Here is a 27,912-nt window from a genome sequence, read left to right as displayed (position 1 = left end):
TTCAGTCTTCAACATCCATTAGCAGGAAAAAAAAAAAAAAAGAGAAAAATTAATGCAATTAACATAAAAGTGTTGTGATTATTCCAGTTTTCCATTTATTCTTGCACAGAAAACCGAATACATCCATTTCAGAGAAGTTATAGCATCAGCAGTGCCCATTATCTCACAGAAATCACATTCAAATACAGCTGGAAAAAGCAGTTTCAAAATGCTTCCATATGTATTAAAATAATTTTCTAATCTTTTATGTTTTGTATTCTGAGTCTTTAGAAATGGTGATTTTTTTATTAGGTTTGGTAGCCTCGTCCATCAGTTCCTTCAGCTGCCCAATCTGCTCATCACGGAAGTCATTAAGTTTTTCTTCTGTGAGCTGAATTCCATATACAGCCTTTTCTCTCAAGTTTTGTTTGTCCTCATTAATTTGTTGCTGGATTAGTGCTGCATAGTTCTAAGGAGAAAGAAATAAAATGGTCACAAAACTGATAAAAACAAGATACAGGTCAACATTTTAAATAGCATTTTATTGTAATAACATACTCTTACACAATCTCCTATAGTGTATTAATTGACAACAAATGACTAAAACAATTTTTACTTTTTATAAGAAAGGAAAGTCATTAAAGCATTTCTAGTATCTACAGTCAATTTTATGTAGCTAATTTAAAATGCATATATGTACAGATTAATGCCCTATCATGTATTACAATTGAAAACAAAACAAAATTTAATTATAGATCTAATATATGCATTAAAATAATCTTTCCTATGTAGCAGGATATCAATAAGATACACTTGGTAAACTGATACATCCAGAAAAACATTATTCCAAATTTTCAGATAAAAGAAACCTCAGCAATGGATACTGAATTATTAATCCAATTAGCAAAGTAACTAGAGCCACTATTTCAGCTGTATGTCTAATAATTCCAGAGAAGTGGGAGAGAAGAAAGATATTCAAGAGCCTGCGATATATTTCAAAATATTCACTAAAATAAAATACATTTACTAAAATAAATAACATTACATTGTTAATGAACCATGTCAAACCTCACAAGTCAGTAGGATCTTACTAGCCCTGTTGCAAAGCTTAATTCATTATTTAAACAAAACAGATAGCTAAAACAAGCCAGGGCAAACAAAAGTAAATTTTTATTCGTACATACTCTGACTCAGACTGATTCTACAAGTTTCTTCCCAACATCACCTCTCCTGCTTTCAAATTAAACAGGGATTCAGAAATAGTGATACCATGGTTAATTCCCATGGTAAACCTACACCTCTGTGGTAGTACCTCATGGTAGAGCTGGTATAGGGTTTAAAAGAAACTAAAAAGGTTTTTTCCCAATGACTGAACAATCAGGTGGTAATGATAAGACAAAAAAAATGTAATGGGTTAATTCTTCAACTTTGCAACCCAACAAAAACTAACAAACCCACATTAAAAAAATAAAACCAAAACAACAACCAAAAACCCATACAAACAAACGAACCTCACACTGCTTTCATTATACCAAGCAACAACATTCACAGCATATAATTCAGAAACTATACTGAATGCAAGCAATGCAAAACTCTTCACATCTTATCAAGAGATCTGACTGAACATACAAACCCCCAAGAACCCCTCTGCAGTGTCCTACCAGTGCAGGCTCCACAGTAGGAGAAAAGTCCTTTTCACTGCTAGCATCAAACCCCTGGGAGCAGCCTGCAGCTATTGCTGCAAGGCATGAGCTCTGGTACCTAGACACAATTCAAGTCCATTAAAAAATCAGTTACAATTTTTACAAACTGTTGTCTGTTTTCAAAAAATATCAAATTAATTACTGGCAAATAGTCTGCAATTTTTTTGTTAATCTCATGTTACAGTGCATCAGCATTATAGAACTCAGAAATGGTGCTCCTCAACAATGCTGCAACTCCCCCTCTCACAGGTGCCCTGCACACAGACACGTGGCCATGGACTGTACATCCCCTGCTCCTTACACCAGCTTTCTGCTCCACAGCACTCCAGTGAGTTCCCATCTGGACAGCACTGCTGGCTCTTCTCCCCCACTCATCTTCTAGCTGAATAAATGTTTTGTACATGCCTCAGTGGTTGCAGTTTCACATTGATCCACAATGTGAACAGAAATTCAAAACTGGACAGTGGAAACTTGCTGGGCTCTGGTTGGCTCCTGACAGAAAATGGAGCTTTCTCAACTCATTTTACCAAAAGTCAGTGATGCATCAAAGAAAATATGTTTCAGTCTTTATAGAAGTGCTGTAAACAAGATGAACTATAAGATATATCTCATTTTTTCTGCCTGTGCTACCAGATGAGGAACAAACAAAGCCTGGGATATTTAACTGTTCAATACATTACTGTGCCCTCAGAAATTAATACTATTATTATGTAATCAGTGATTTATGGAGAGGTACTACATTATTTGATGGTACACAGTAATTTAAGATTCAGCTTCTATATAGAAAATGTGCCATTTTCCTAACAGGACATGAACTTACATGTTGAACTCCAAAGCTTTATAAAAAGCATAGTGAAAAAAAAGAGGGGAGAAGCTATCATTTGTTCTTCCAATAACATAACTTTCACTACAAAACACAATGATCACAGTCCCTCTCAGGTAATAAGGAGCAGTATGTTCATGTATGGTCTAGTTTTCATTAGAACTTAATAAATACAGAATATAACTATTTTCCAGTGTCATCTTCCTTACCAGCAGAACTGAAACAAATTCGTCCTTAGCTTCCTCAAACAAGGAAAATTACTTCACTTCTGCCTTTCATTTTATGTTATATTTAACTGCATCTTCCAAATATAACAAAACTCATTTATCATCAATCATGATGTCAATCAAATCCTTAGCAGATTTTGCAAGGGCATCTTATTTCAATTATGGATGACACTGTGCTCATAAAAACAGAGACAGGAGACAAAATGGAACACAAGTAATGCTGCACCCTCACAGAGCCAAGCTCAACATTCACAAGGATGGCAGAGGGACACAGGAGTTTTCCTCCCTGGCGGTTTTTTAGGTTGGCTGGTTGTTTCTTTGGAAGTAGCTCTTACTGCAATGATCCTCTGCCTGCACCAGCTGTAAACTTTCTGGGCTTTTACATAAAAAAGCATGTAAAACCCAAACCAACAGCTGAATGGCAAAAGCCTTTTCCCCTTGTATATGACTGCCACCCAAAACACAGGGGATCAGAATCAAGTTCAAGTTACCACCACCTCTCCTGACCATTTACCATCAAAAGATGGCTGCTTTATTCTGTATTAAATCCCAGCCTCTGTCCATCCACATCACAGACATCCTCCTGACCTTAAGGGAGGCCCAAGGTAACAGTCCAAGCTGCAGACTGGCCATGTCACTGCACTGCCATCAGTGTGTGCAACCAGAGACACCCCGAAACCTTCTGTATCACCAGTGCAGAGGCAGATCCCTCACCTGAAAGGAGGGATGCACTCCTCACAGGTGATGCTGAACCCAAGCATCAGGCTCTCTTAAAATCCTACTTGAGTAAATGCTTGAACCTCTAAATGATTCATACAAAAAAAAAAAAGAAGGTGAGTGTTTGCTATAATCAATAACCTTAGGGTTTTTTTGTTTAAATTCACTAAGTGAAACAAACAGAGAGTTCTTCTCTGCTCTCTGACTCATAGGCATTCAGAGAATGCACAAATTCATTAAAAGGACAAGGGGATGGGTGACATTTGAGGTTTGAAATACCAGACATTACAGAAAGAGCATCAGACTTCTGGTTTTCAAAGTTGAGACAGGATTAAACAGAAAAATAAAAGCAAAAATCATACAATCAAAAGCCCCACACCCTGACTGCCAGGTACATAGGTCTAGTCCACACTGACACACATTCATCTCATATGCTAACACAAAGTGCTGATAGACATTTATGATTTAATCATAAAATTAAACGGGTTAAGAGCCCATTTGTTCATTTTCACTGGAAAGAGCAACAATCATAATTTTTATGCTCTCTGGCATCCTCTTAAACATGTACAATGCTACAGTTTAGACAACTGCTCCAAGAATCTCAGTAAGGTATGTCTGTTCACAATAACTACCTGCACAATTCATTTTGTAGTCAGATTTTCTCTTTTAAAAAGGTATAAAATTTTTATCTCCTTTAAGCAATTGAAGTATAAAATGGAAGTATTCATCCATTCCAAAAAGACTCTCTCCACTTGCAGCCAAATTACAGCACTGATAAAAAACATTACTGTGGCCAGAACAGAAAATGCTACTCTGAGATGTGTTAAACAGGGCATGGTCAGGCACTAGGAAAATGCTATCAATTTATTTTAAATTTTTTTTTTCAGGGTGATATAAAAAAAAGTTACCATGGCCTGACAGGCCACTGTCATCACTCCTTGGAAGTTAACTTCAAATTTCAGCATTTCAAGTGTTTCTGCTGCTACTCAGAGCAAAATCAAAGTGCTGCTAAGGGTGAAGAAATATCTGTGAATGAACAGCACAGCAAGGAGGACCATGTCCTTATTATTGGGTAGAGATATGTTGAATTAATTATTTCATATTCATTCATATAGAATCCTGCAAATTATTTACTATATTTTTTACAGCAAAACTGTTTTGATGTTAAACTGAGAATCAGAAACAAAGCAAAGTATTACAGAAGCGATTTTTAAATGGGGTTACAATCCATGAAAGTCCAGAGTATCTTCACAATTCACCTGATGCCATAAGTATAGTTAGAAATGCAGTAATAAACACAGAAAAAATCTACATTTAAGCTCAGCTTAATACACCACTACAGAGGACATTTTTATGCACTCATACATTAACCTATAACAATCTATATTTCATCACATAAGACCATTAAAAATAGCCCTAAACATTTTTTCATTGCATAAAATACAATTACTGCTAAATTATTTAACTAATGTAAAAAAAAACACCTATGTAAAGTCCCACATCCTCTAACAGGAGCAATGCATTGTCAATTTCAAAATTTAATTTTCAAACTACTTTTGGTTTTGTGAAGGTCACGTCATTAACATGTAAAAAAAAAAAAATCAATATACTACTAACAGTTCTGAGTAAGCCTTGCCCCTGCTTTTGCAAATGGTGTTTGAATGATACCAAGTAATGGCATATTAGCAGCATTGGAAGAGTTTCTTATGTGAATAAAACAGTAATTGCTGGGAAAAGGGCAACAGAATAAAGAATCAAGACTTCTACTCTGAGGTACCTAGCAGAGCACAGAACCTCTGGTGTCCAGCTCCTACTGCAAGTCTTGGCAACTTTCTCTTGTGGCATCTGAATCACATCAGCATTCATCATGTTACAGCATGTGTAACAACACACAGACATGTACAAGAAAGAAATAGCAACAAGCTATAGTAATTCATGAGAACTCTAGAGCAAGCTGTGTGAAGTACAGCTTGGATAAGCTATTTAGTATTTCAGTCCATTACTAGATGGAAAGATTGCAGAGATCATTTCAAGCCAAGTCATGCACTTGCAATGGGACTGCCTACACTAAATATCATGTGCTTCAGTGAAGCTAAAGATGAGTCTGTGCTGGGCACTGGAGAGAGAAACTCCTGTCTTAAACATGATGTGATGACTGGATACACTGTCCTCCAGAGATGTGGGTCTCATCACTGAGAAAGATACATGTCTCTCGGTCTCTGGCTGTAGATGACTATCTAATCAACTTCCTTGCTTATGGTGAAAGGAAAATGTTCATTAGTTATTTTGTTTTGTGCTTTTTTAATTACAAAAGGCAACAAAAATACCATTTCTCCTTGAATGACTCTACAATATCTCCCCTGGAGTTGGTTTTATCGTTTCTTAATGCTGCTGATACCAGTCTTGGCAACATTCTGAAGGGAAACACATGAGAGAAAAAAAAAAAAAACCTGTACTTCCTCTTTATCTTTAGAACTAACTATGAATTATGCATCATTTCATTTCTGGGGATGAAAGACCATGTCACCATTTCCAATAACAATGCACAGGGTTAAAAAAGTTATCTCCAGGACAACATCTCTGTATCATAAAGAATAGGAATGAGAAAACATCAAAGTTTACTAAAAGTTCATCTGAAAGGAAAAGCCATGATAACTTTATCAATATCAGGTTTACCCAGGATATTCAAGAAGGATGCTAGTATGTGACTATCCACCAATTTCAAGGAACTGATCACATTAACACAATGATGCTGTAACTATATAGAATTGTTACTGTAAGGGGTTTGGTGTGTGTTTTTTTTCAGTTGCTTTCTTGCTTGTTTGCAGTTTGGGAGCAAAGAACGAAAACCTGTTCAGCTAAAATGGAGCCATGGAATATAATTATGTAATACTTAGTAATCAGCATGAAGAATTGTTATTTGATCAGGAAGGTATAAAATGGACTGCTTTTTCTGAACACAGTTAACTAATATTGTTAAACTGGAAGAAATGACATTTATTTAGAGGAATGTGAAAAAAGCTCAAAGACTAACTCAGCTTGGTTTGCAGCTTAAGTAATATGCTATTTTAATGTCCTTTTTATATATAAGATTTATGAGATCACTATTTGAGGTGAAAGTGGGAAGTTTATGACCTGGCCATCAAGGTAAACATATATAAATCCTATTTAATCCAAAATAGAACACAGCACCATTAGATCACATCAGAATAACTACTGTCATTTGTGGAAAAACAAGCTGTGATTATTTATTTCTTTCTGGGTGCAGAACACTTGCACCACTATTGTACATTGGGGCCAAAATACAGGTCACTAAAAGCTTTCTGCATCATCTGGTAACAACCATAGCCTTTTAAGTCTTTAAGATTCTCTCACTTATGTTAATAAGCTTCACCTCAGGCCTTATATTGAAAGCCTGATCTTATTCTACAGAATAAGGAAGTTAAAAAATTGGGAACATACTTGAACATTTAGGCAAAAATTAAATGGCCAATTAAATTCTGGAAAGAGAGATCAATCTGAAATATGGGTTGAGCACAAGAAATGAAGCAGGAGAAAGAGATGAGAAGTAGAATGAAAGAAATGGTCACACAACTGGGTTCCAATGGCTAAATAAGACCTTGCCACAGTTCTTTATCCTTGGACAGGCTGCATCATTCAAGGTGTGAGTTTCACTGAAAAAACCAGTTATTTAATGAGAGACTTAAAAATAGTCTTCTCTGATGTACATATCTGTATTTGAAGGCCTTTTAAACTGGTATTTGAGGCAAAATTACTTGGAAGAGAAATATATTAAAACCTCCATTAGAAAACTTATTCAACTTAACAACTTAAGATCAAAACATGGACAATTATCCAGTCTAGACCTTCATCTATAAAAATCAGAATGAAAATATACTGCTGCTAATACCAAATTATCAGACTGCTGACAAATAAGGACAAATAAACTACAGATCAGAAAAATTAAATTTCAAGAACGTTATTTCATATTTTCATACAAATCCTAAAAAAAAGCCCAGCAATTTGAAAGATGGTAATTTCTTGATCAGTTTCTATTTTACTTTGACATTTTATGCCGTGCATGGTAACTCTCTGTCTAATAAAAAAGCAATTTTTTTATCTGGCAAATGTTATGCTATAATCTCACAGAATACCCAAGGATTTATTGAATGCTGTTAATTTAAAGTAAAACAAGGGAAAACACTGGAAGTCATAGCATCAGTTTGGTTTTAGGAACTTCACTTCTAATACATCAGTTACACTGTAATATTTCTATTTAAACACTAAGCTAGGAAATCTTGGCAAAGTGCTTCATTGCAGATAATTCCCAGACAAATACCAACACTAAATACAGGCATTTTACTTAAAAAAACCCACTAAAGACTGTTTCAGCAACATAAGCACACAACTACAATTAACATTCAAAATGCAAACATCACTTACAGACTTCTGTATCAATTCTTTAAATAGTGGACAAATTTATTTATTTTGGAAGTATTACTTCTAGATTTTCAAGAAAGATGATGATTTCATATCTAGATATTCACAAAAGGAAAATAAAGCCTGTTTCCAAGACAACCACATTAGTTGTCAGACTGCTAGAAACTAAGAACATGCAAAAGATTATATATCACAGATGATAACATTTCAGAGATTGTCATGCATGTTCTTCTACTCAATTTTTACCTAATGATGCACTTAAAGTGTACATATATATCCAAAAGGGATTTGGTATTCTTATTTTTCCATTGCACGCATTTCTACATGCTCATGAGAAACAAAACCTAAAACTAATACAGTAACAAAGAAAACCTCAAGTATAAATGAAAAATTAATCCACTAATAGGCATCTTGTATTGATTTCCATGACATCACAAATAATCCTTCTGCTGAGGGAGCACTGAATTTTTTACTTTAATGGACTTTTAGAAGAAATACATTCTTGAATGAATTAAGCAAAGAGTCATGGGCAATATTTAATAAACACACAAGAAGGTCATTAGTGTAGAAGTCAGATTCACTTCTTGGGACAAAGGGACAGAAACTTCCCCACTTTTAAATGAACACCATGTTATCTGCTCCAATACAATACATAAGATACTGATTTAGCAAAGCAAATTTGAAAACATCAGAAAACACTGAATCAGAGGCTGTTTTCTTTGGCCAGTAATACCATGGTCCCTCCAGAAACAGGGGACAGAGACAAGCCCCACCTCACACTTGTGGAGGCATTTAAAACAGACAAACATGGAGTTATGAAAGCTTATCTACCTGCTTCTTCAACAAGACACAAACATTCTGAGGTGTGCTCTTCACAGAGCACTACTTAGGAGAATGGCCATCAATAACAGAAAGCCTACACACAGACAGACTCACAGTTTAAAAAATGGAAAAAAAATACTGCCAGTGGGAAACACAGGTGAATTCTTATAATGGTGTTACTTATCTAAGTATGACATGTAGTCTGGAACTTCTGAAGGTCCTAGTCTATAAAAATAAATCAGTGCATTTTGACACAATGATTTGGTTGCAATTCAGTCCTTACTTTTAAATAGCAGCAATAGAACATTTCTATGAAAAGAAGTGCAAATGATGTAACTGACATTTCCCTTATGACAACAAACAACACACTGGGTTATGTTTGTAAATTCACTCTATGGAAAGAAAGCTTGTCACTGCAATTAACTTCTACTTCACAGTACTTAATAAAAGACAAAAAAAAGTTAACTTATTACTCTCTGTGTTACACTCAGTGCAAATTTTTTAAGTTCTTGTTGCTGCAGCAAAATATGTTAAATGGCATTCAAGTTTTAGACCACACAAATGCTTTGTATGCACATATACCTACATCTGTCAAATGAAATTAGTAACATACATTGTTTAAAAACTCTCCCATATCCTCCAAGCAACAGAATAAATCAAGGCATTTTCTTCATCTTTAGTTTTATTGCTCTCAAAATAACAACAAAGTTTCTTAACATACGTAGTCAGAGTCCTTTGGTGTAACTGCAAAGAAGCTCAGAGAAATTAAAAGTTCCCATTCTAAACCTGGGCTTATTTTTTCAGCAGTTTCTTAAGGTAAAAAAAGCTCTAAAGCCTACAAATCTGTGTATCTTATCAAGGTTTTTAACTTGCAGATTTTTATATAATTTCTGAGCTACTTTAGAACTTGCCACAGAAGTTAACTGAAGAAAACAAATGTGTCATCAGTATGGTCAAGAGCTGCTAAAAGAGAGCATGATTCTTTATTGACTACATGAGAACCCTCCAATCTGAGAAACCAAAAAACTTCTGTAATCATCTGCAAGTAACTATCCATTTATCCAACAGCTCTGACATTTAAGAGGATTTTTATAGTGTCTGTCACAATATGGCAAGTGACGACCACGCTGTCACAGAAGACTGGAGAGATTAAGCAGAAAATGGAAAAGGAAAATTCAGTCATCTGCTAAACAAGTTTTGAATTTCAATAAAGTACTGTAGAGACAGTTAATCTGAAAGTACTTCTGAAAAAATCCATATATTCTGTACTGCTCCTGGGGTGATCAAACATATATCACACTCAAGCCTCAACACATTCTCCTGTAATCTCTACACAGTACTTTAAAAGCAACTCACCTAAATCTTGTCCTATTTTTATTTTCATTATCCTTTTTCCTGCTGTTGTCAGAGGTTTTCCAGCTATTAAATGGGCTTGCTTTCAATTAGCAAAGGACAGAAAACACAGGATAGGGGAAAAATAAAGAGATGGAAATCAAGTATGTCAAATAGCTTAGAGATGTATGTACTTCACTTTAAAGTGAACACTCAGTTAACAAAGCTCTAAGATTCACAAAAAAAAAAAACAAAAAAAAACCAGACTACCCACATATTCCTAAAAATTTTCACCCACCTAGAACATCTCCTTTTTCTGCCAAAACAGGCTGTCTGGCCCCAGGCAGACTGGAATGTAAGTTAATTTACCTCAATACTTTAAAAAGCATGTGAAGAAAATACCAGAGCCATGAAACCTTTCAGAAATGGGGATGTACCACATGAAGTTTGGTCAGGTGAGCTCAGCACTGTGCTCTGGCACCCTCACAGGTTCTTCCACAGCCAAGTGCCATGGCCTTCACTTAGAGGTAAAGAAAGCATTAACATTGGGAGCAGAAGCAGCCTGCCTGTGGCAAAGACAGCACAAATGGGAAGTGTCACATACTTGTTCTACTTGCATGTCCAAAATCCCCATTATAAACTACCTCTGCTCTAAGTGGTACCATTTAATCATTTTGGTATGGTGCACCCAAATCTGCTCAGCTGTTCTCTGCACAGTAATACAGTGATAATCCTGCTATCAGCATCAATGTCAAACCACTGCACTGTTTGCTTATACTGAATTAAGAACCAAGTTCTTTTTCTACTGTATATGAACAGGAAGTTTTAAATTAACTATATAGTAAGTTAAGAAAAATCTCTGCCTGTCATCCACTGATGATGCAATAAATACAATTCCTACCAGTCAGAGAATACTAAGCTATTCAAGAGGTTTCATTTGTGTTTCAAGACTTCTACACTAAGGAATTATCTCAGCTTGTATTTGCATGGCTTTAAAATTACTCTGGACTTATTTAAAACAATGCAATGCTATTTCAGCAATAAAATCTTGAATTATTTTTGGGTTGTTTATACGTCTTAATGGATTTTGCTTGCTAGCCAATACAAATATGGAAAAATAAGTCTTGTGTATGTCTGCCCAAAAGCAGAGCAGAACCTCATGGATCACAATGAATGGCAATTCATGGGGTCTTTGTCAGCAGGGGTTTATTTTAAAGGCAGGGATGAATATTAGCATGATTTGCTGTCCTGAAGAATGTTTCATTTACCTTTGAAAAAAAAGAAATTTGTGAAGGCACCAGTCCCACTACATCTGTTTAGTGATATAGGGAAAGCCCTTCCCCTCACTCCTATCAGGAGATGCTGCAGGTGAGCACAGCACACATTGCTGCAGGTCACAGCTCTGAGCACTGGCCATGCACAGGAAGGCATCAGACTGCAAAGGTTCCTCTGCCATCCCAGAATGAGCATCATTTCTAGCACAGAAGATATGGGTAAACTGAAATCAACACTTCTTCCAAAGCTCACTTGTGGGTTGCTGTGAAATGTCCCTATGGGCTAGACACTGAAAGCTGCCCATGGACCTCTGACCCACAGGCATGTGCACTGCAGTGAAGTCAGCCTGAAGTCCACCTGCTGCTATAGTGAAGGACTAACCTTGACTAGGGACTGCTGCCCTAGAAAACTGGAACAAAATGTAACATCCCTGTGTCAAAGCATAACATTTTAACCTGAATTTTTAATGTGTCAATAGATGAAAAACTGAAACAAGACTATACAACATTGAGGAAAAGTGATGGGATCATTTGTATTCTACTATATTTTCAAGAAAAATAAACCAGATTTCCTCATCTTCACTGAACTCTGCTAGATCCACTACAGCAGTGAATTTAAAAAAAAAAAAAAAGCAGCTTTGCAAAACATCTTCCTTTACAGACCCAGCTTGGTAATGCTTTATTTCATCAGGTAGGTACAGAATTTCCCTGGAAAAGTTCCACTACAGCTGCTGTCAAAATTACAACTATTTGAAATATTTTTCAGAATCTCTCTTCCCTCAACAGTGCTCCTAACAATTTACCTAATCACAAATGAAAACAAAAAAGTTCCATTACTCAGGAAAAAGGAAACCATTGGCAGGTAACTTGGTAAGTACTCAGTGACAGGTGCATCACTGTACCAAAAGTTTTAATCAATAAACCAGATATGTTAAAAGTACAAGGGATCATGAGAATTTAATCTCACACAACAGAATTGAACATCTGAAGATGAAGCAAAAAAAGACAAAGTCAAAGCAAATGCAAAGCACTCATTCACACTGTAATTAAATCCACTGCACACTGCTCCATGCTTTCTGCTAGACTACTAAATAAATTCAAGTGAAACTGTTACATATCAATCTAATGCCATGAAAAACTGGAACTAAGTCTTTTAGATACCATGTAATTGATTTTCAAAAGAAAAATATAGACAAACTCATATACTTAATTTATTCTTACACTTGTTACCATGCATCAGAAGAGTGTATTTGTGCAAGTACACAATCCATCAAAAACAAGACAATAAATAATGATGTAGACAGCATTCACATCATTATAATACAGATTTCCAAGCTCTTGCTAATTACCATGAAAGTTGTTCCATCACAGTTACACTCCACATTGTCTAGCATATTAATCCTCATTTCAACAACATATGCAAATTACATGGCTGACTTGTGTCTCTTATAAAAACAGATAAACTAAACTAAAGCATACTAAACATATTGTTGAAGCATAAACACTGCTATCATCACATCTACATAGTTACATTTCTATATAAACTTAATTAATTCTTAGGCAAAACCCAACACAGTATGATTTAACACTGATCAGGTTCTATTACTCTTGGGTTGAAACCAAGAGATTAAATGTGCCACAAAGGACACCAAGGTGTGTCAGTGATCATACAGCTGAGTCAGCACTGGTACTTCAGCACCATCCAGCTGCCCACACCCCTCAGGCTACAAATGACTTTTAGAATTGTAGTTAGTTTTGCTTGAACACAAGACACTTTGGGAACTCAGCTAACACTTGAAAATTACACATTAAGTCAAATCTTTTCTACACATCCTCCACCAGCAAAACTCAGAAGGGTTTGTGTAAAGGACTGGATGAGCCACAACCAGCCTGATCTAAAATGGCCCTTCCAGTCAAGGTCTCCCAGACTACCTCTGCTTTACTGCTCCATTCATTAAAAACCCAAGATTACTCCAAGTTATATTTTAATGATTACCCCCAAATTAAAGATATTTACAACACAAATCTCAACTATTGTTAAGATCTGATATTATGTTTTGAGGATTATCAGATTTCAGACTTTTTTCAAATGCTTCAGTACTAAAGATTTACTATATCAAACAGTTCTCTTCTTCCCCCAAGGGAATTGTTTCAAAATAACTAAATCAACTACAAAGTTCACTAAGATAGACAGGTTCATATACTTAAGAGATCATTAATAAAATACTGACATTATTCAATAATCAGCTGATTTATTCAAACTCTTATCATACAAGCTTTTACTAACACACACAAGCTAGTTTCCATCCTATTCTTTCATAACCAACACAAAACTTTATTTGTAGCTATTTTTCAGCAAAGAAACAGACTGCATTTATAAATTTCCTCTCTACACTGAAGTCAATGAAGCTTTACTTGTACAATATGCAAGTGAAAAGAACAAAACTTCCTTTCCACTGGAAACACAATACACACTATTGCAACAGCACTCAAATCTGATCAAAATTTACAAGTAGTACATCTTAACAGTTCACCAAATTAGAATCAGTGACAATAAAGCATAATTAGAAATGCTCTAATACACAAATTGGCATTACCCAAAGGTTTATTTTCTGCCTGCTTGCCCTTGAGGTATTGTGTAAGATGATAGCAGCTCTAGTTTTTCCAGGGAACTCAGGAGTTCCTCTACACCCACCATCATCCCAACAAGTTACCAGGGTGTCAGGCAGCTTTTCCTTCACCCATATAACACCCTCTCAGAGGCACTACACAAAACAATCTTCCCAAACTGCCTCATCTCTGTGTTCCATGAGAGTGTAAACCTGGCCCATGACATTTCAGAAGCAGGCCAGTAAAAGGGAATGATGAAAAAGCGTGTGCTTACTTGACTTATCAACACAAAGCACAACTATCAACAGCAGCTGGACTGTGTTCTCCAGAGGCCTCTGAAATAGCAGTGAATGCTCTCTTTAAATTGAATCAGAAATGACTTTTTTTTAGATGTTAATATTCAAATAATATTTTACAGATCTAGGATGCAGAATAGCAAGACACATGTCTGGCAATACCTCCTGTATATAAAGACAATAAAGGTGGTTTTTCCTCACTTTCTTTTCCTTCCAGGAATATACTTTCCACCTGCCCAGAGCTGAACATTCACAAATGCTACTGTGCAGACATAGTGCCCAGATTTGACATGCAATTTCATTATGGCCTAGAATCTCCTCTTGTTTCACCAATCCAACAGCAGAACAGCACTAAAGAACTCAGATATTGTTTCTTAGCTTAACCTCCACACAGATTTCAGATGTGAAAACTCTTGATAGGAGGAAGGTAGATAAATCCAACTGTTGTTGAGAATTTGCTAATGTGTGACAGAGAACTCAGAACAAAAGCAGCACTTGCACTTGACAGCAGAGGAGTCAGAGCTCTGTCTGCAGTAACAACTTACAGCAGTGCCAGGGAATGCTTTGAGAAGGTACCAGAACTCAACCACCCACCATGGGAGCTTGGTCCCACAGTTCCTGGCACAGGTTTTGATCATGGATAATCATCTTTATGCAGAACAGCTCCAAGTTCAGCCAGTGAGCTGGCACAGATCAGGGACTGCTCCCAGCAGGCAGCTTGGATGTGGCCACCCTGCTTTGGAGCATGAGAGTTTCACAGCATGGAAATGGGCTGTTCCACTGCCAGCTGCAAAACCCCAAAACCCCATCACTGTGAAGGCTCTGACAGCTCTGCATGGCAGAGTACAACATGTGGAATGCTGTCAAGCGGAATTAATACAAAGGTTTGCTTGCATGCAAACAGGAAATGTTTAAATTCTCCAACTGCAAAACTCCACCTCTTTTCTCTTAACCAAACACTCTACTGATACATGAATGGCTTCACCTTTATACTTCAGTAAAAGAGCTGAAAGGAACTTCAACTTCATCCACAGCTACTGTCCAGCACATTTACAATTTCAGAAGAACCCACTGAAATCACCCTGTGATTTCAATATGCTTTGTTTCAAGTCAAAGCTATTAAACACTCAATGAAGTAGATGGTGCCAAACCCCTGAAATACACCATGCATATATACTGCACAGCTATAGATATATGAATACAGAAAAAAAGAAAACAATCCCAAAAGATTTGAAATAGTCAACATCTAGAAAATTAAGTTTGTGAAACACTTAAGCTTGTTAACACTGATACTAATCAATGTTCCAGAAAACATCCTTAGGAGAAGCAAGTTCGTTGCAATTTCAAATGAAGTCAGAAACACTTTTGCCTGAAAGTGATTGGAAGAAAACAAAATGCAGAATATACAATTTCCAAGGAAGAGCTGATGAAACCCAAACTACTGAACACCAACTAGAAGTTAAAGGACAACTTTCCCAGGAAGCATGCAGGAATGCTATAAAACTGGCACTGATGGCTTTTTTCACAGTCAATTCTCCAGGGCTCAAATGGCATCCCCAGATCTCCACAGGCTCCCCACCAGCCACAAGAAAGCAGTCCACATTATTTTTGAAGTTGAGGAGGTGAAATACATGTGTGTATATATATTAAAAAAATACATCTTCTCTCACTAGGAATATAAAATTAAACCCTTTAGAACAAAACAACACAGACAGGTGTTTCTGTGTGAAAAATCAAAAACTTGTTAGTTATATCAAGAGTATTTCCATTACTGGCAGACAGACATAAGGAGTCAAGGCTGGAAAGGTGACATCCATCATCTCAATCCAGGGTCTGGTGGTCCAATCATAACCACCAATTATCAAAATAGTCTTCTACTGCAGATGTCTACAGAGGCCAAGACAGGCCTTGCCCATACCCAAAACACCAGCTGTTAAAAAGATGGCTGTTGAAGCTTAGAGATAGCAGTATATCATTATTCATGTCTCAGGTCACAAAATCACAGGACAATGTCTTTTCAAAACTTAGAAATTACAAACAGAATATTCTTACCAGGATTTCTTTGTCTGCTTTCACTGCACAGCTTCTTAGTTCCTTCTTACACTTAAAACTGGATCATCTGTTTTTCCATATGCTTAAAGGTTTTACAAGGACTTGGCCTTGCAAGCTATTGAGACTTCACCTTCCAAGTCTTTATCATTCATCTTTTCAGCAATTCCAACACAGACACCTTTACACCTTCTGTAATGAAGCTCCCTGAGTCCTAAAGGAATCCTGGGTCATCTTCCATTCAACTAAAACACTCTGAAGAATAAAGGCATCTTACCCCACCACAGCCCTGGGGTTTAATGCATCAGCAGGAAACAAATCTTTAAACAGCTCCATTGTAAAATATAAATATTTAATTGTTTATAGCATAGGTTGTTCTTCCTGAGGAAAACAAAAACAATCCTAGGCAAACTGCCATCAGTGTTTCTAAAAACAAGGGTCTACCACAACTATTTTCTTCTATTTGGTTAAGTCTGGGAAACTAGTCTGCTGCTGAGGAGTGGCATCTGCTGGCAGACAAACACTCCACAAAAATCAGATTCATCAGTAAAATAAATATATTTTTTTAAAATATAAATTAGAGCTCACATTACTCACAAAGCAATGCTCACTTCCTTCTTGATTGATAGGATGATGATGTTTTTCTCAACAGTGTAACTCCTTTCAGTTACACTGATGTTACTGAATTGCCCATGAAACACAACAACATTGCTAGTGTCACCAATGAGATTTCTTTTCACTTCTCAATCAGCAGCTGAACTGAAGAACAAAAGACATGTTTGCTATTTAATTAAAACCCTTCACATCATGGATCTCTTAAATAAATTCTTAAAATGACTCACTATAATGGATGTTAAATAGCTCACCAGACTACTTCACTGTGAAAAACAAACTGAATTTAAAAGGCCCAGAAAACAACCAAAAATCATTATTTGCAGAACCACAGCCAAAAGCTGACCTAGAAAAATCTTCCACAAGGTTTTACCATTGGAACTGTGGCAAATTGTAACTTTTTGGCTTAAAATATCATGGTGGATGACTCTCATATGCCATATTCATTTTGAAAGGGGCAGAAAAAACAGAAAGAAATCCAGTTTAAATGTTTCACTGGTGTCCAGGAATAAAAGCAGGAATAAATAATATTTTATATTATATTTTCATAGTTTGAAGAAAACTTCCTTCTCTGCACAGTACTATGCAATACCAACATATTTTGTAACAGCATCTAAAACGTGACATTACTAACAATAAAGCTTTTCATTTGGTGAAAAAAAAAACCAATCTGCATTTTGGTTATTACTATACACTTCCAAAAATACAATTGCTTTAAAACTCAATAGATCTATTATGGGAAAAAAAACCAAAAAAACAAAAAAAAACCCCATCAACTTTTTAAAAAGAGTTTTGTATCTATATAACTGAGGCTCCATCTGCTCTGGGAATACTCTCCTGGGGACTACCATGGCTGCTCTGAATTTTATCATCACAGAACATGCCAGGTTGGACCCACAAGGATCAGTCCAACTCGTGGCCCTGCCCAGCACCATCCACAAGAGTCACACCCTGTGCCCCACAGTATTGTTTACCAATGCAAATCCAAATCAGAAAGCACATTATGACAGTATTACGACTAAACCAGGTGAAAATCCCAGTAATATTTTCTAATTGAAAAGCCTTCTCAACATGTAGCAGTAAGTTGACAATTTTCAATATATATTTCAATAAATAATTCCACAATAGTTGAATTTGTAGGAATTCAAGTTTATATTAGAAAATTCAGCAGGCTCTTTTTTCTAGGATAGGAACAAAGCTTCTCTAGCTAAGTATTTGCTGCCATCATGTGTACACTTTAAAAACTGCAAACTTATGAACAATACTTTTCCTTCACAGGGTCAAAAATCAGCCATGAGAATACACATAAGGGCATTACAGACTTCAGTCAGGAGCTGATGAAGTTTCAAGGATTGCTAATGTAATACAAATTCTTACCTCAATTCAGACTGCCTATTATAATCCAAATTCTAGTGCAAAGACCACATGCTTTCACTATGCAACCATAAAAAGCAAGAAAGTGATTATAAGTAAATGGTATTTGATGACCCACAACAAAATAAACCAGTTACTCTGGCTTATTCCATGCAAATATCAATATTTCCAACACCACCCAACACCTTCAGCCATGACATCTCCAAAGAAGCACCTAATGTTCATTTCCTCCAAATTACAGAATAGAATAGTTCAGCAAGATGGAAAAAAATGCTATAAAGTTGCATAAAACTATTTTATCAAGTTTACACCATTCAGTAATTCCCATAGAGAAAGGGAAGATGCATCCACATTGTGTCTATTGCCAGCCAGTCTTGAAATATGGGTGCAAGGTCAATTTACAGATTTACCTAGTTACTGCAGTAAGGAAAGATGTGCATCGTGCTTTCATCTTAGACTGCTCTGTGTCACACTAATATCCCTGAAACAATAAAAAACAGCACATTAAGAGGACTCAACCCCCCACAGATCAATAAGCCTAAAATCCAACCCTCAGTAACTCTGCTTCTAGCAGGACTTCTAACTCATAGATTAGAAATACCTCATTACTCTACATTACTTCTGGAAACAACCTTTAAAAGCTAGAAGTTCAAACATTTTATCAGATACTATGATTAAATATATTTTCTAAATTATATCCTTCAAAAACACAGTCTGAAATTAGCAGCTTTGAGACACAGAAACAAAATATATTTCTGCTTGATGGATATCCAGGAGAGAGCTGCACAAACAGCAGGGAATCACTAACAGGGCATACAGTTGTAAGTACAGTCAGCTTTAGCCTCAGAACAGCCAAAGCTCTCAGCATTACAAAAGACAGCTAAATGAATGGTGATGACACTAAATACATTATTATGAGGTCAGAATCTGAGGTTCAACTTCTTGCAAAAAACAATATTAATTAAATTACTTTAATATCAGCAAACTGTGTAAAAAAGCCCTTTTATTCATTAATGGGTACACATCAGTATGTCTTAAGTATAGCCCTATATATAAAAAATCTGGAGCTTTAAAATCACCCAATACACATAACTCTATTTATGCAACCTCACATTAGGCTGGAAGAAGAAAAAAAAAAATAAACAGTTTCTACACAATTATTCTGATGTGCTCCAGATGCCATTTTAACTTGCAGAAAATATCAATTTTCTGTCTACACAGGACAGAAAGGCACATCTATACAGTACATGCAATTACAGCACTCATAATATTATTGCAGTAATTACAAAATATGGTACTTGACAGCACTTGTAGAAAGTTGGCAGTGTTTACAGTGTTGATAGTCGAAATGCACTGACAAGGCAGTAAAACCTACCATGCTTACAAAACACTACATGCTGACAATATTCACACAAGTACCAAACAAATGCTAGAAGAAAGGTGTAAATAAAATACCAACAAGCAGAAATCCTTATGCCTCCATAACTGCAATTCACACTCAGTTTGTTTGACCCACTACATTGTCTTAAAATGCAACAAAATTCAGACCTCGATACCTTGTGTTCCAGAGCAGAATGAGTTAAACTACAAGAATAATACACTTGAATTGTTGAAGATTGTACAGCAAGAGCTGTTGAGTAAAAACTGTGAGAAAGAACTGCAGAACTGAGAAAGATATGTAAAGAAGGAACTGCAGAAACCGTGTCCTCCTCCCAAAGAATAGAACAGCCTGCTGTGAAAAGTAATTGTGCAAAAGAAAAAATATACATTATGGTCTGCTATGCATTAAATTGCATGTACACTAAACAACTGGAAATTGTTATGCAGAAGCTACAACAATATAAATATCTGTGCCTGTTGTCACTAAACGTCCTTGTAGCATCACACTGCATGATCGTCTTTCAATCGCTGTTAACTTTCATCTGAAAACCTAAGCTGGTAAGGTTTTCTAAATTCTACCTGCAAAATACTTCAAATACTAAAAATAGGGCTGTAACACTGGGGCAAAAGAATCAGAGTACCTATATGTTCCTGTTTCTCTTTTTTCTGAGAAAGCAAAAAATTTAACAAGACTCATACTTGCACACATACAACTTGAAGAAAACCCTTTAAGACACCCATTTCTTGCAGTAAGCTGTGTCAAGTTAAACTTTTTGAAATTGCTGTCAAGAAATACTAAAAAAGAGGAATCAGCCTAATTCACAGCAAGTAAGATAAACTTACATTCAAAGAGTATTTGGATACCTGAATGCATGAAATGACTGCTGGTCATTGCAGCTCTAACTTAAAAAAATCTGGAGGTCCTGAGAATTATCTGCTATTACAGATTTAATTTATACATAATAAAGGCTTTTGATTCCCTAAGTTTCACACACATACACAAGTACAATGGTATGTTAGGAACATGGCTATGCACATGCTATCTCATACAGCTTGGACAGAATTTTATACCACCACTAGATGGAAACCTGAATTACCTTTTAAACTGACAATTCTGTAAATGTTCCATTACTGGCTCTGCTTCTACTGTCTGGCTGTTTTCTTATTTAGAGATCTATTCCCACACTGGCTGTCATTAACCTGTACTCACTAAGAAAGTACAGGTCTCTGCTTGTGGAGCAGAAAACTTCTACAGTATCTTCAATCTTGAGAGCATTAACCCTGAGAAATATGCCCTGCCAGTGCTATGCAATGTAAGGAATAAACTGTTGACACTCATTAGAGATGCATCCCACTTCTACACCAATTTAAACTTCTAATTCTAAGTCACAACTAATAAAATTGCTATACTCTGCCAAGAAATTTCAGCTCAGGGATTCAATTCATGCCACTTTTTAAATATCCAGTGCAAGCTATGAAACCATCTGAGATTTATAAACCAACCTGCACATCATGTATTTATACTTGCAATCTGAGGTGACTGGCTCAGGCAAGTGATTGACATTACTGCTGGATGTCACCCCTATGACTTGGATGATTTCCTGCTGTGTCAAAACAGTTGTAAACAAAAACTTCAACTAGCAGATAAGCAGTTATCAAAACAGCCATCTGACTAGCTACATGCTATCACAGATATGATAGCATAGAGATAATTGGCAAGGTAACATGACAGAAGCATTGAGAATACTGATGCAACAATATATAAAATTTTGAATTTAGAAAATACAGCAAAAGTCTAAAACCAGCCAGTACACAGGGGAAGAAAAAGAAAACAAAAACAAAAAACCAACCCAGCAACTGGCCTCAGAAGTGGCCAGGTAAACCTGAACAAGAACAACATTGCTTTCCAGGTGAGAAGTAACAAATTCCCCTTCTTGCAACAAGTGTGCATCATGCACAAGGCATTCAGTATCCACCAGGCCACCCCAAGCCTCACCACTTCAGAATGCTCCCAGACTGCCTGGATTCTCTGTGGAAGAGAAGCAGACACCAGCTCCTGCTTCTAAACCCAAATCTGAAAGAGTACTGAATGGATGGAAGTGATGGCATAATATGAAAAAGATGTTCTTTGCATGAAACTTCACAACAAGGATTCACAACAACAAAAGGTCAATTGCACATAAATACTAATTCAGGACCCTCACCAAATCATGGGTGCACCCAAACAAAATTTCATCAGAGGTAGATGTCAAATCCTACAAGCAAGCAGGCCACCAGGAAGAGAGCAGCAGCCTGGTTTTCTTGGCCATTCATGCCCAAGCCCCACAAGCTCTTCAGTTTATCAGCCACAAATCCCCGGCTCTCAGAAAAGTGCAAAATTCCTTCCTACCTTTTGAGAAATATAAAAGAAAATAGAGGAAATTGACTCCAATTTAGTTCTTACAAATTAATAACTAGTGAAGTGGGGAATAAAAACATAGGACTCAGTAGGAACTTACTCTTAATAAGAAGGTTTTCATTCAGATAGCCATAAAAATCACTAAAAACAAATACCAATGTATCCAGTAACATTAAAATGAACTACTACTCTAAAATCCTATTTCACTACTTCAATAAAAGTAATAAAATGGCAAAAAACCTAAAGACACATTTTACTTCCAAAACATAATGTATTTCTTTGTCAGGCAAAGAAAACATCTCTTATAAATACACTTCACTGTAACTGAAAGCAGAATTCAGAATTCCAGCAGCCATTTTATACTTATACTACCTACACGATTTGCTGAAAGGCAGCACAAAGGGCAACCCACACATCCCATTCCCATTTCACTCTGACTCCACTACTGGCCACAATTTCCTCTTCTACCCTCTCTGATTATTTGCTCTTCAAATTCTCCATTCAACATTTCAACATATTTTTGAGTGCAAGTAGTTTAAAAATAAATCAAGAAGGGGAGGGATGATCATACTTGCCCAGAAAATTAAGAAGCAAAAGGTTCTGCGTGTCCACTCGTGAATACAAAAAGACATATCAGAACAACTACATTCTCTGAGATATGACAGCATCCCACAATTATCCCAGCAAAGTAAATATTGCAAGTGATGCAGGCAACTGAAAAAAATTGATGAATGACAATTATTTGTATTGCATCAAATACACAGATTCAAAAATTGAGTCATTCCTGAGAGGCTACATGACAGTTCATTTGAAAGCTTGTGAAAAGGCTTTCAGGGTCAAGAGTGGCTAAAGAACTTCAAAGGCAATTTATTCAATCTATTAGATTGAGAAAATGTTGTGTAATTCTGCAGAATGATTCTGCTTGTCCTAAAGACAGTCCAGGACCTCTCATCTCAGGGTCAGGCTTTTTAAAAAAGACAAGTGCAAAATGGTCATTTTTAAAATTAATGCTTAAATGTGAAGCAAATTGTTACTGAAATTATTTAGCTGAATATTGTACCTACTGCAATCTGAAGTAATCAATATTATCCCAATATTACTTATCTTATGTAAGCATTCTCATCAGCTAGCATGATTTAGAAGACTGCTGAACTAATTGACTTATCATACCTGTCAACATTAATTCAATAGCATTCCAAGGTAATAATCAGTATCAATCTAATTATATCAGCAGTCTCCTGTAAATGAGTACCAATCATTTTAATTAAATTATTAAATATTTAGAAAATAGATAGGAACATATATTAATTATTTATATGCTTAATTTGAATCTACCTGAACAAGCATAATTCCTGAACAATAAAGCTTACTTTCTTTGTATCCCTCTTTAATATTTTCTGTCAGGTTTACAGATACAAACTAGCAATCTGATACCAAGGATGGGAAAACCACAAGATACTTTGATAAAAACACATATGGACTTGCAGTCTATTATTGGTCGTACCTACTTAAAAAATCTTACAAAAATATTCAATGGATAGTTTTCCTATTTTATAAATACAAACAGGTCAGCTTAGGCTTCCTACAAAACTTCATTAGCTCTCTACATGGCTGGCTCTAATATTCAATCCCTCAATTCCCATGCATTCTAAACAAGATGAAATCCCTTCTCATCTCCTTTACAGGAAAACAACAATAACCACCCACATACTACAGCAATAGCATTTCAGAGCTTTTTACCTCTTTCTTTCCCCCTTTAATTTAAAAGCTGACCTAAAAAATCTCCCTACACATTGTCCACCATGTTTCACAAGAAATAAAGGAAACTTGTTCCATTTGTGAGACACAATCACAGAATCATTCAGACTGGAAAAGGCCTCTAAGGCCATGGAGTCCAACCTTTGATCAAACACAACTTGTCAACTAAAACACGGCATGTCCAGTCAGCTCCTGAACTCTTCCAGGGACAGTGACTGCACCACCTCCCTGGCCAGTCTGCTCTCAACAACCATTTTTGTGAAGAAATTCCTTCTGATGTCCAGGCTGAACCTCTCCATAGCACAACCTGAGCCTATGTTCTCTCACCCTGTCACTAGCTGCTGGGGACAAGAGGCTGACTCCCACCTGGCTACAACCTCAATTATTATTCCCAGTTCCCTCAAATCAACATAATTTAAATAGCAAGGGGGGCAGAGGCATCATTTGAGGCAACCAGAATGTGATTGAAACACCAAGCCTGTTTTCTAAATGTTTAGCGAATATGAATCAAATTGGAGGACAATAAATCACACCACAAGCTATGAGATAGTATGTCAAGCACATCCAGAAGGTCTGACAAACAAAGAGAACATGAAGAGTTTTAGCAATAGTCAAGTAGGTTCATGTTAAAATAAGACATCCTTGGAAATTTTTATTCAAAAAGCATTTCAGATGACTTATTAAGAATACACTTCATATTGAAATCCTCATTCAAAGTCAAGAAACATCACTGCAATCATGATATTCATAATCTTTACCCTCTGATGAATATACATCAAGATGTATTACTTTAATATAAAATTAAGAATACTAATTTTTTAGCATATCATGTCACTCTCTACCAGATGCATGCAACAGAAGGCATGAGGAAAGAATATTTCCAGATGGAAGCTGAATATTGACAACTCTATCAAGGTATATGCTTCTCCCAATGAACAAGCAAACTGGGAATAAAAACGCCAGAAGTGCAACAAAATACTGTTACCAGAGCTTTAATTAGGCATTTTTCCAAAAACAAAAGAAACTTAACAGGAAATTTAAACAACCAGTTTGTATTAATGTTGTAGTGATTTGTTTAGGTGGATTTTTTGTTTGGTTTGATTGGTTTTTGTTTTGTTTAATAAAAATAGAAGCAAGAAGTACAGTTATGCTCATGTACATGAACCAGCAGCATTATCTCAGCTTCACTCATAACTAACTGTGTGACTCCTACACCTGTCCTGCAAGAACTGTCCTGGAGCTTCCAGCCTGTTCCTGGTCATAAGAGTGTCCTGCTGCCCAGGAAGGGTGCAAAGAATAAAACACAAGAGAAACACTGGTGCACAACACAACTGCCACCACCTGCTGCCTGATGCCCTGCCCATGCCTGAGCAGTGATCAACTCCCCAGAGCAACTTTCCCCAGTTTATATACTGAATATACTACAGATTGTATGATATGGAATATCCACTTGGCCAGTCTGGGTCAGATGTCCTGGTCATTCTCCCTCCCAGCTTCTTCTGCATCTCCTCACTGGCAGAGCATGGGCATCTGAAAAATACTTGATTTAGAGGAAACACACTTAGGAACAGCTAAACCAGTGCATTACCAATATTATTCTCACACTAAATCCAAACCACAGCACTGAATAAGCTATTACAAAGAAAATTAACTCTATCTTAGGCAAAACTGGGATAGAGGACTGACTCCAACATGAATTAATTAGCATGTAATTAGAGCCCAGAGATATTCAATCCCAGTTTGTCCACAGTCCACTTTCCTCAATTACCTAGTTCAAGTCTTCATGAGGATGGCATAACATAAGACGCAAAGCAAGTCTCAGGCCAAAAATGTAAACATCTGATTTAAATTCCATACTTGAAATAGATTATTATTTGGATGAGAAAAAGACCCCAGAACCACACAAAAATTAAAGACGAGAAGAGACACATTATCTACGTGCTAATATCTCCCAGCATCTTGCCAGAAGACAGACATATTTGCAAAGTTCTTTATACTCACACACTCAAAACAGTTATTAAATTAGTTTCCTTTCCTTGAACATATCATAGCTAATAGCACTAAATGTCAGGTTTCAAAATTCAACTTCTGCTACTTGCAGTCTAATTTTTTATAATCTACTTTTAAAACATTTGAAACCTGAGAAATATTTTCACTATTTGTTTACTTCACTTTAATAACGTCTAAAGATATTTCAATGTAAACATTTCAATGTAAACATTTCCTTCCTTTTCTAAAACTATTTTAAGGAAGATTTTAGCACTGAAAATAGTAACCTGTAACTTGTCTCTTTAGCTCATGTTAAAATTGAAAGCAGTGATGCGGAAACATTTCAGCAGTATCAAGTAAACGGCAATTGAGAATTACAATAGCATCAGCATTTGAGAGGTAGATAAAAATTTCTCTGATTTGAGGATCTATCAGTTGGCAAGAGGCAATTAAAATACACTTATTCCTTTCCTCTGTAGAGGATACTAGGCAATCTTCTCCCTGCTTATTCCTGCTGCCCCATCCCAATTAACTTTAACCCACAAGATTTCAGCTACCGCAGGTAGAAGGGTCAGGACAGTTCTCCCCCACTATCCTTCTACTGGAAAACTGGGAGGCAGTGGATGCCACCTTTGCCACTTTCCACTGCAAAGCAGAGCAGAATTTCCTCCCAGAGAAAGAAAAACAGTCTAGACATTTAAAAGTACTACCAAGCCAGTAATTCAAGGAGCATGAAAATTAATGGGACATTAATTGTCTGTACATCTGTCTCTCACAGCTGTGTTCACGCTTTGTCTGAAGCTTCTCCTCTGTGAAGTGTCCACACACTTGCCTGCCATGTGGATTTCTTGGGGACCTGTTAACATGCTGACATCTAATGGGGAAAGCACCTTATGGGCCTCCCTTCTCTGCTGCTTGTGAAACTTTTTGCAACCTCATCACTTGGGAGTGATCTTGCTTTCCTCTCCTCGGTGAAACCAGGCACAAAGTCCAGGGGAAGGGGTACAAGCAGAGAAGCAGTGCTCACATAAGACTTGTTTCCTCAGGAAACACTGGAAAAATGTTACCCAGAAATGAAATCAGGCTATTTACACCTATGTACTTAGCTAATTATAATTATATAATTAGTTATGTATGTAGCTATAAATATTTATATAGACTTATATAATGCATTATTATAGATCATACAGATAATTGCGCGTATATTCCTATTTATATATTTATACAGAGTTAATTATATAACTGATGTCACTCTGTTACATATACCTGCGTGTGCACAAGTATGATCACACACAATGAGAACCATAAAAGACAACCTGCCTAGACACACAGAGTTACAAGGCATTCTGCAGCTCTGTAAGGAGCACACATGAGGACAGGGAACCAGCTGGGCTGGAAATGCCCTCTGAGACCACCGAGAGCAAGCTCTGCACAGCCGCGACCGCCCGGCGCCCCTGACCTTGCCGGGGCCCGCCCTGCGCCCCGCGCTGCTGCCCCGCGGGGCGGCGGCCACTTGCCTCCCATTCCCGCAGGAAGCGCTGCGCCTCGGCGGGCCCGGCCGCCCTGTGCCTCCGGAACTCCTCCTTGACGTAGCGGTCGCCCAGGTCGCGCAGGGCGGGCGGCAGCGCGCGGTGCAGCTGCAGGATGCGGCGGTACAGGCGGCGCGCTCCGCCCGCCATGGCGGCGGCCCTGGGGCGGCCCGGGCGCCGGGCTGGGGGCCGGGCCGGGCTGGGGGCCGGGCCGGGCTGTGCCGAGGGGCCGGGCCGGGCTGGGGGCCGGGCTGTGCCGAGGGGGCGGCCCTGGGGGCCGGGCTGGGCTGGGGGCCGGGCCTGCTCCGCGGCCTCCGGGCCGAACGGCGCGGTCTGTACGTGCGCCCTTGGAGCCTGCGCCTTGCTGGTGTCGTTTACAGCGATACCGAGCGATGCGGGTGCTAATAGCACTTGTAAAAATACCTGGAGGGTGTTGTTTCACAAAGACAAGTATGGGTGGCAGAGATCACGATATAGATATAGATATTTAGGTAGATAAAGAAAACAGTTCATTTTTGGCTCCAAATTCACTACCGAAAGAATTAATTAGGCCACTAAGCCCAAGCTTCATACGCTTAACTTTGATTTACTTGCATTTTC

General features: G+C 37.2%; 1 protein-coding gene and 1 long non-coding RNA gene across 2 annotated transcripts; one reads left to right on the top strand and one right to left on the bottom strand.

Annotated features, from left to right (window-relative positions):
- Positions 1 to 72: 72 nt before the first annotated feature.
- SDHAF3 (succinate dehydrogenase complex assembly factor 3) lies at positions 73 to 27,555 on the bottom strand. The gene is made up of 3 exons (XM_079301336.1): positions 27,537 to 27,555; positions 27,301 to 27,485; positions 73 to 448 (listed from the first exon to the last, which is right to left on the bottom strand). The coding sequence occupies exons 2-3, from the start codon at positions 27,460 to 27,462 to the stop codon at positions 245 to 247; spliced, it is 366 nt and encodes a 121-aa protein (XP_079157462.1). The 5' UTR covers positions 27,463 to 27,485; positions 27,537 to 27,555; the 3' UTR covers positions 73 to 244.
- Positions 355 to 3,564, top strand: LOC306799820. The gene is made up of 2 exons (XR_013773691.1): positions 355 to 470; positions 2,549 to 3,564. It is a non-coding gene; the product is annotated as an uncharacterized lncRNA (long non-coding RNA).
- Positions 27,556 to 27,912: the final 357 nt, after the last annotated feature.

Source organism: Erithacus rubecula (assembly GCF_903797595.1).
Source record: "Erithacus rubecula genome assembly, chromosome: 3".
In the NCBI taxonomy this organism is placed as follows: Eukaryota; Metazoa; Chordata; class Aves; order Passeriformes; family Muscicapidae; genus Erithacus; species Erithacus rubecula.
This window is presented reverse-complemented; position numbering and strand designations above follow the sequence as displayed.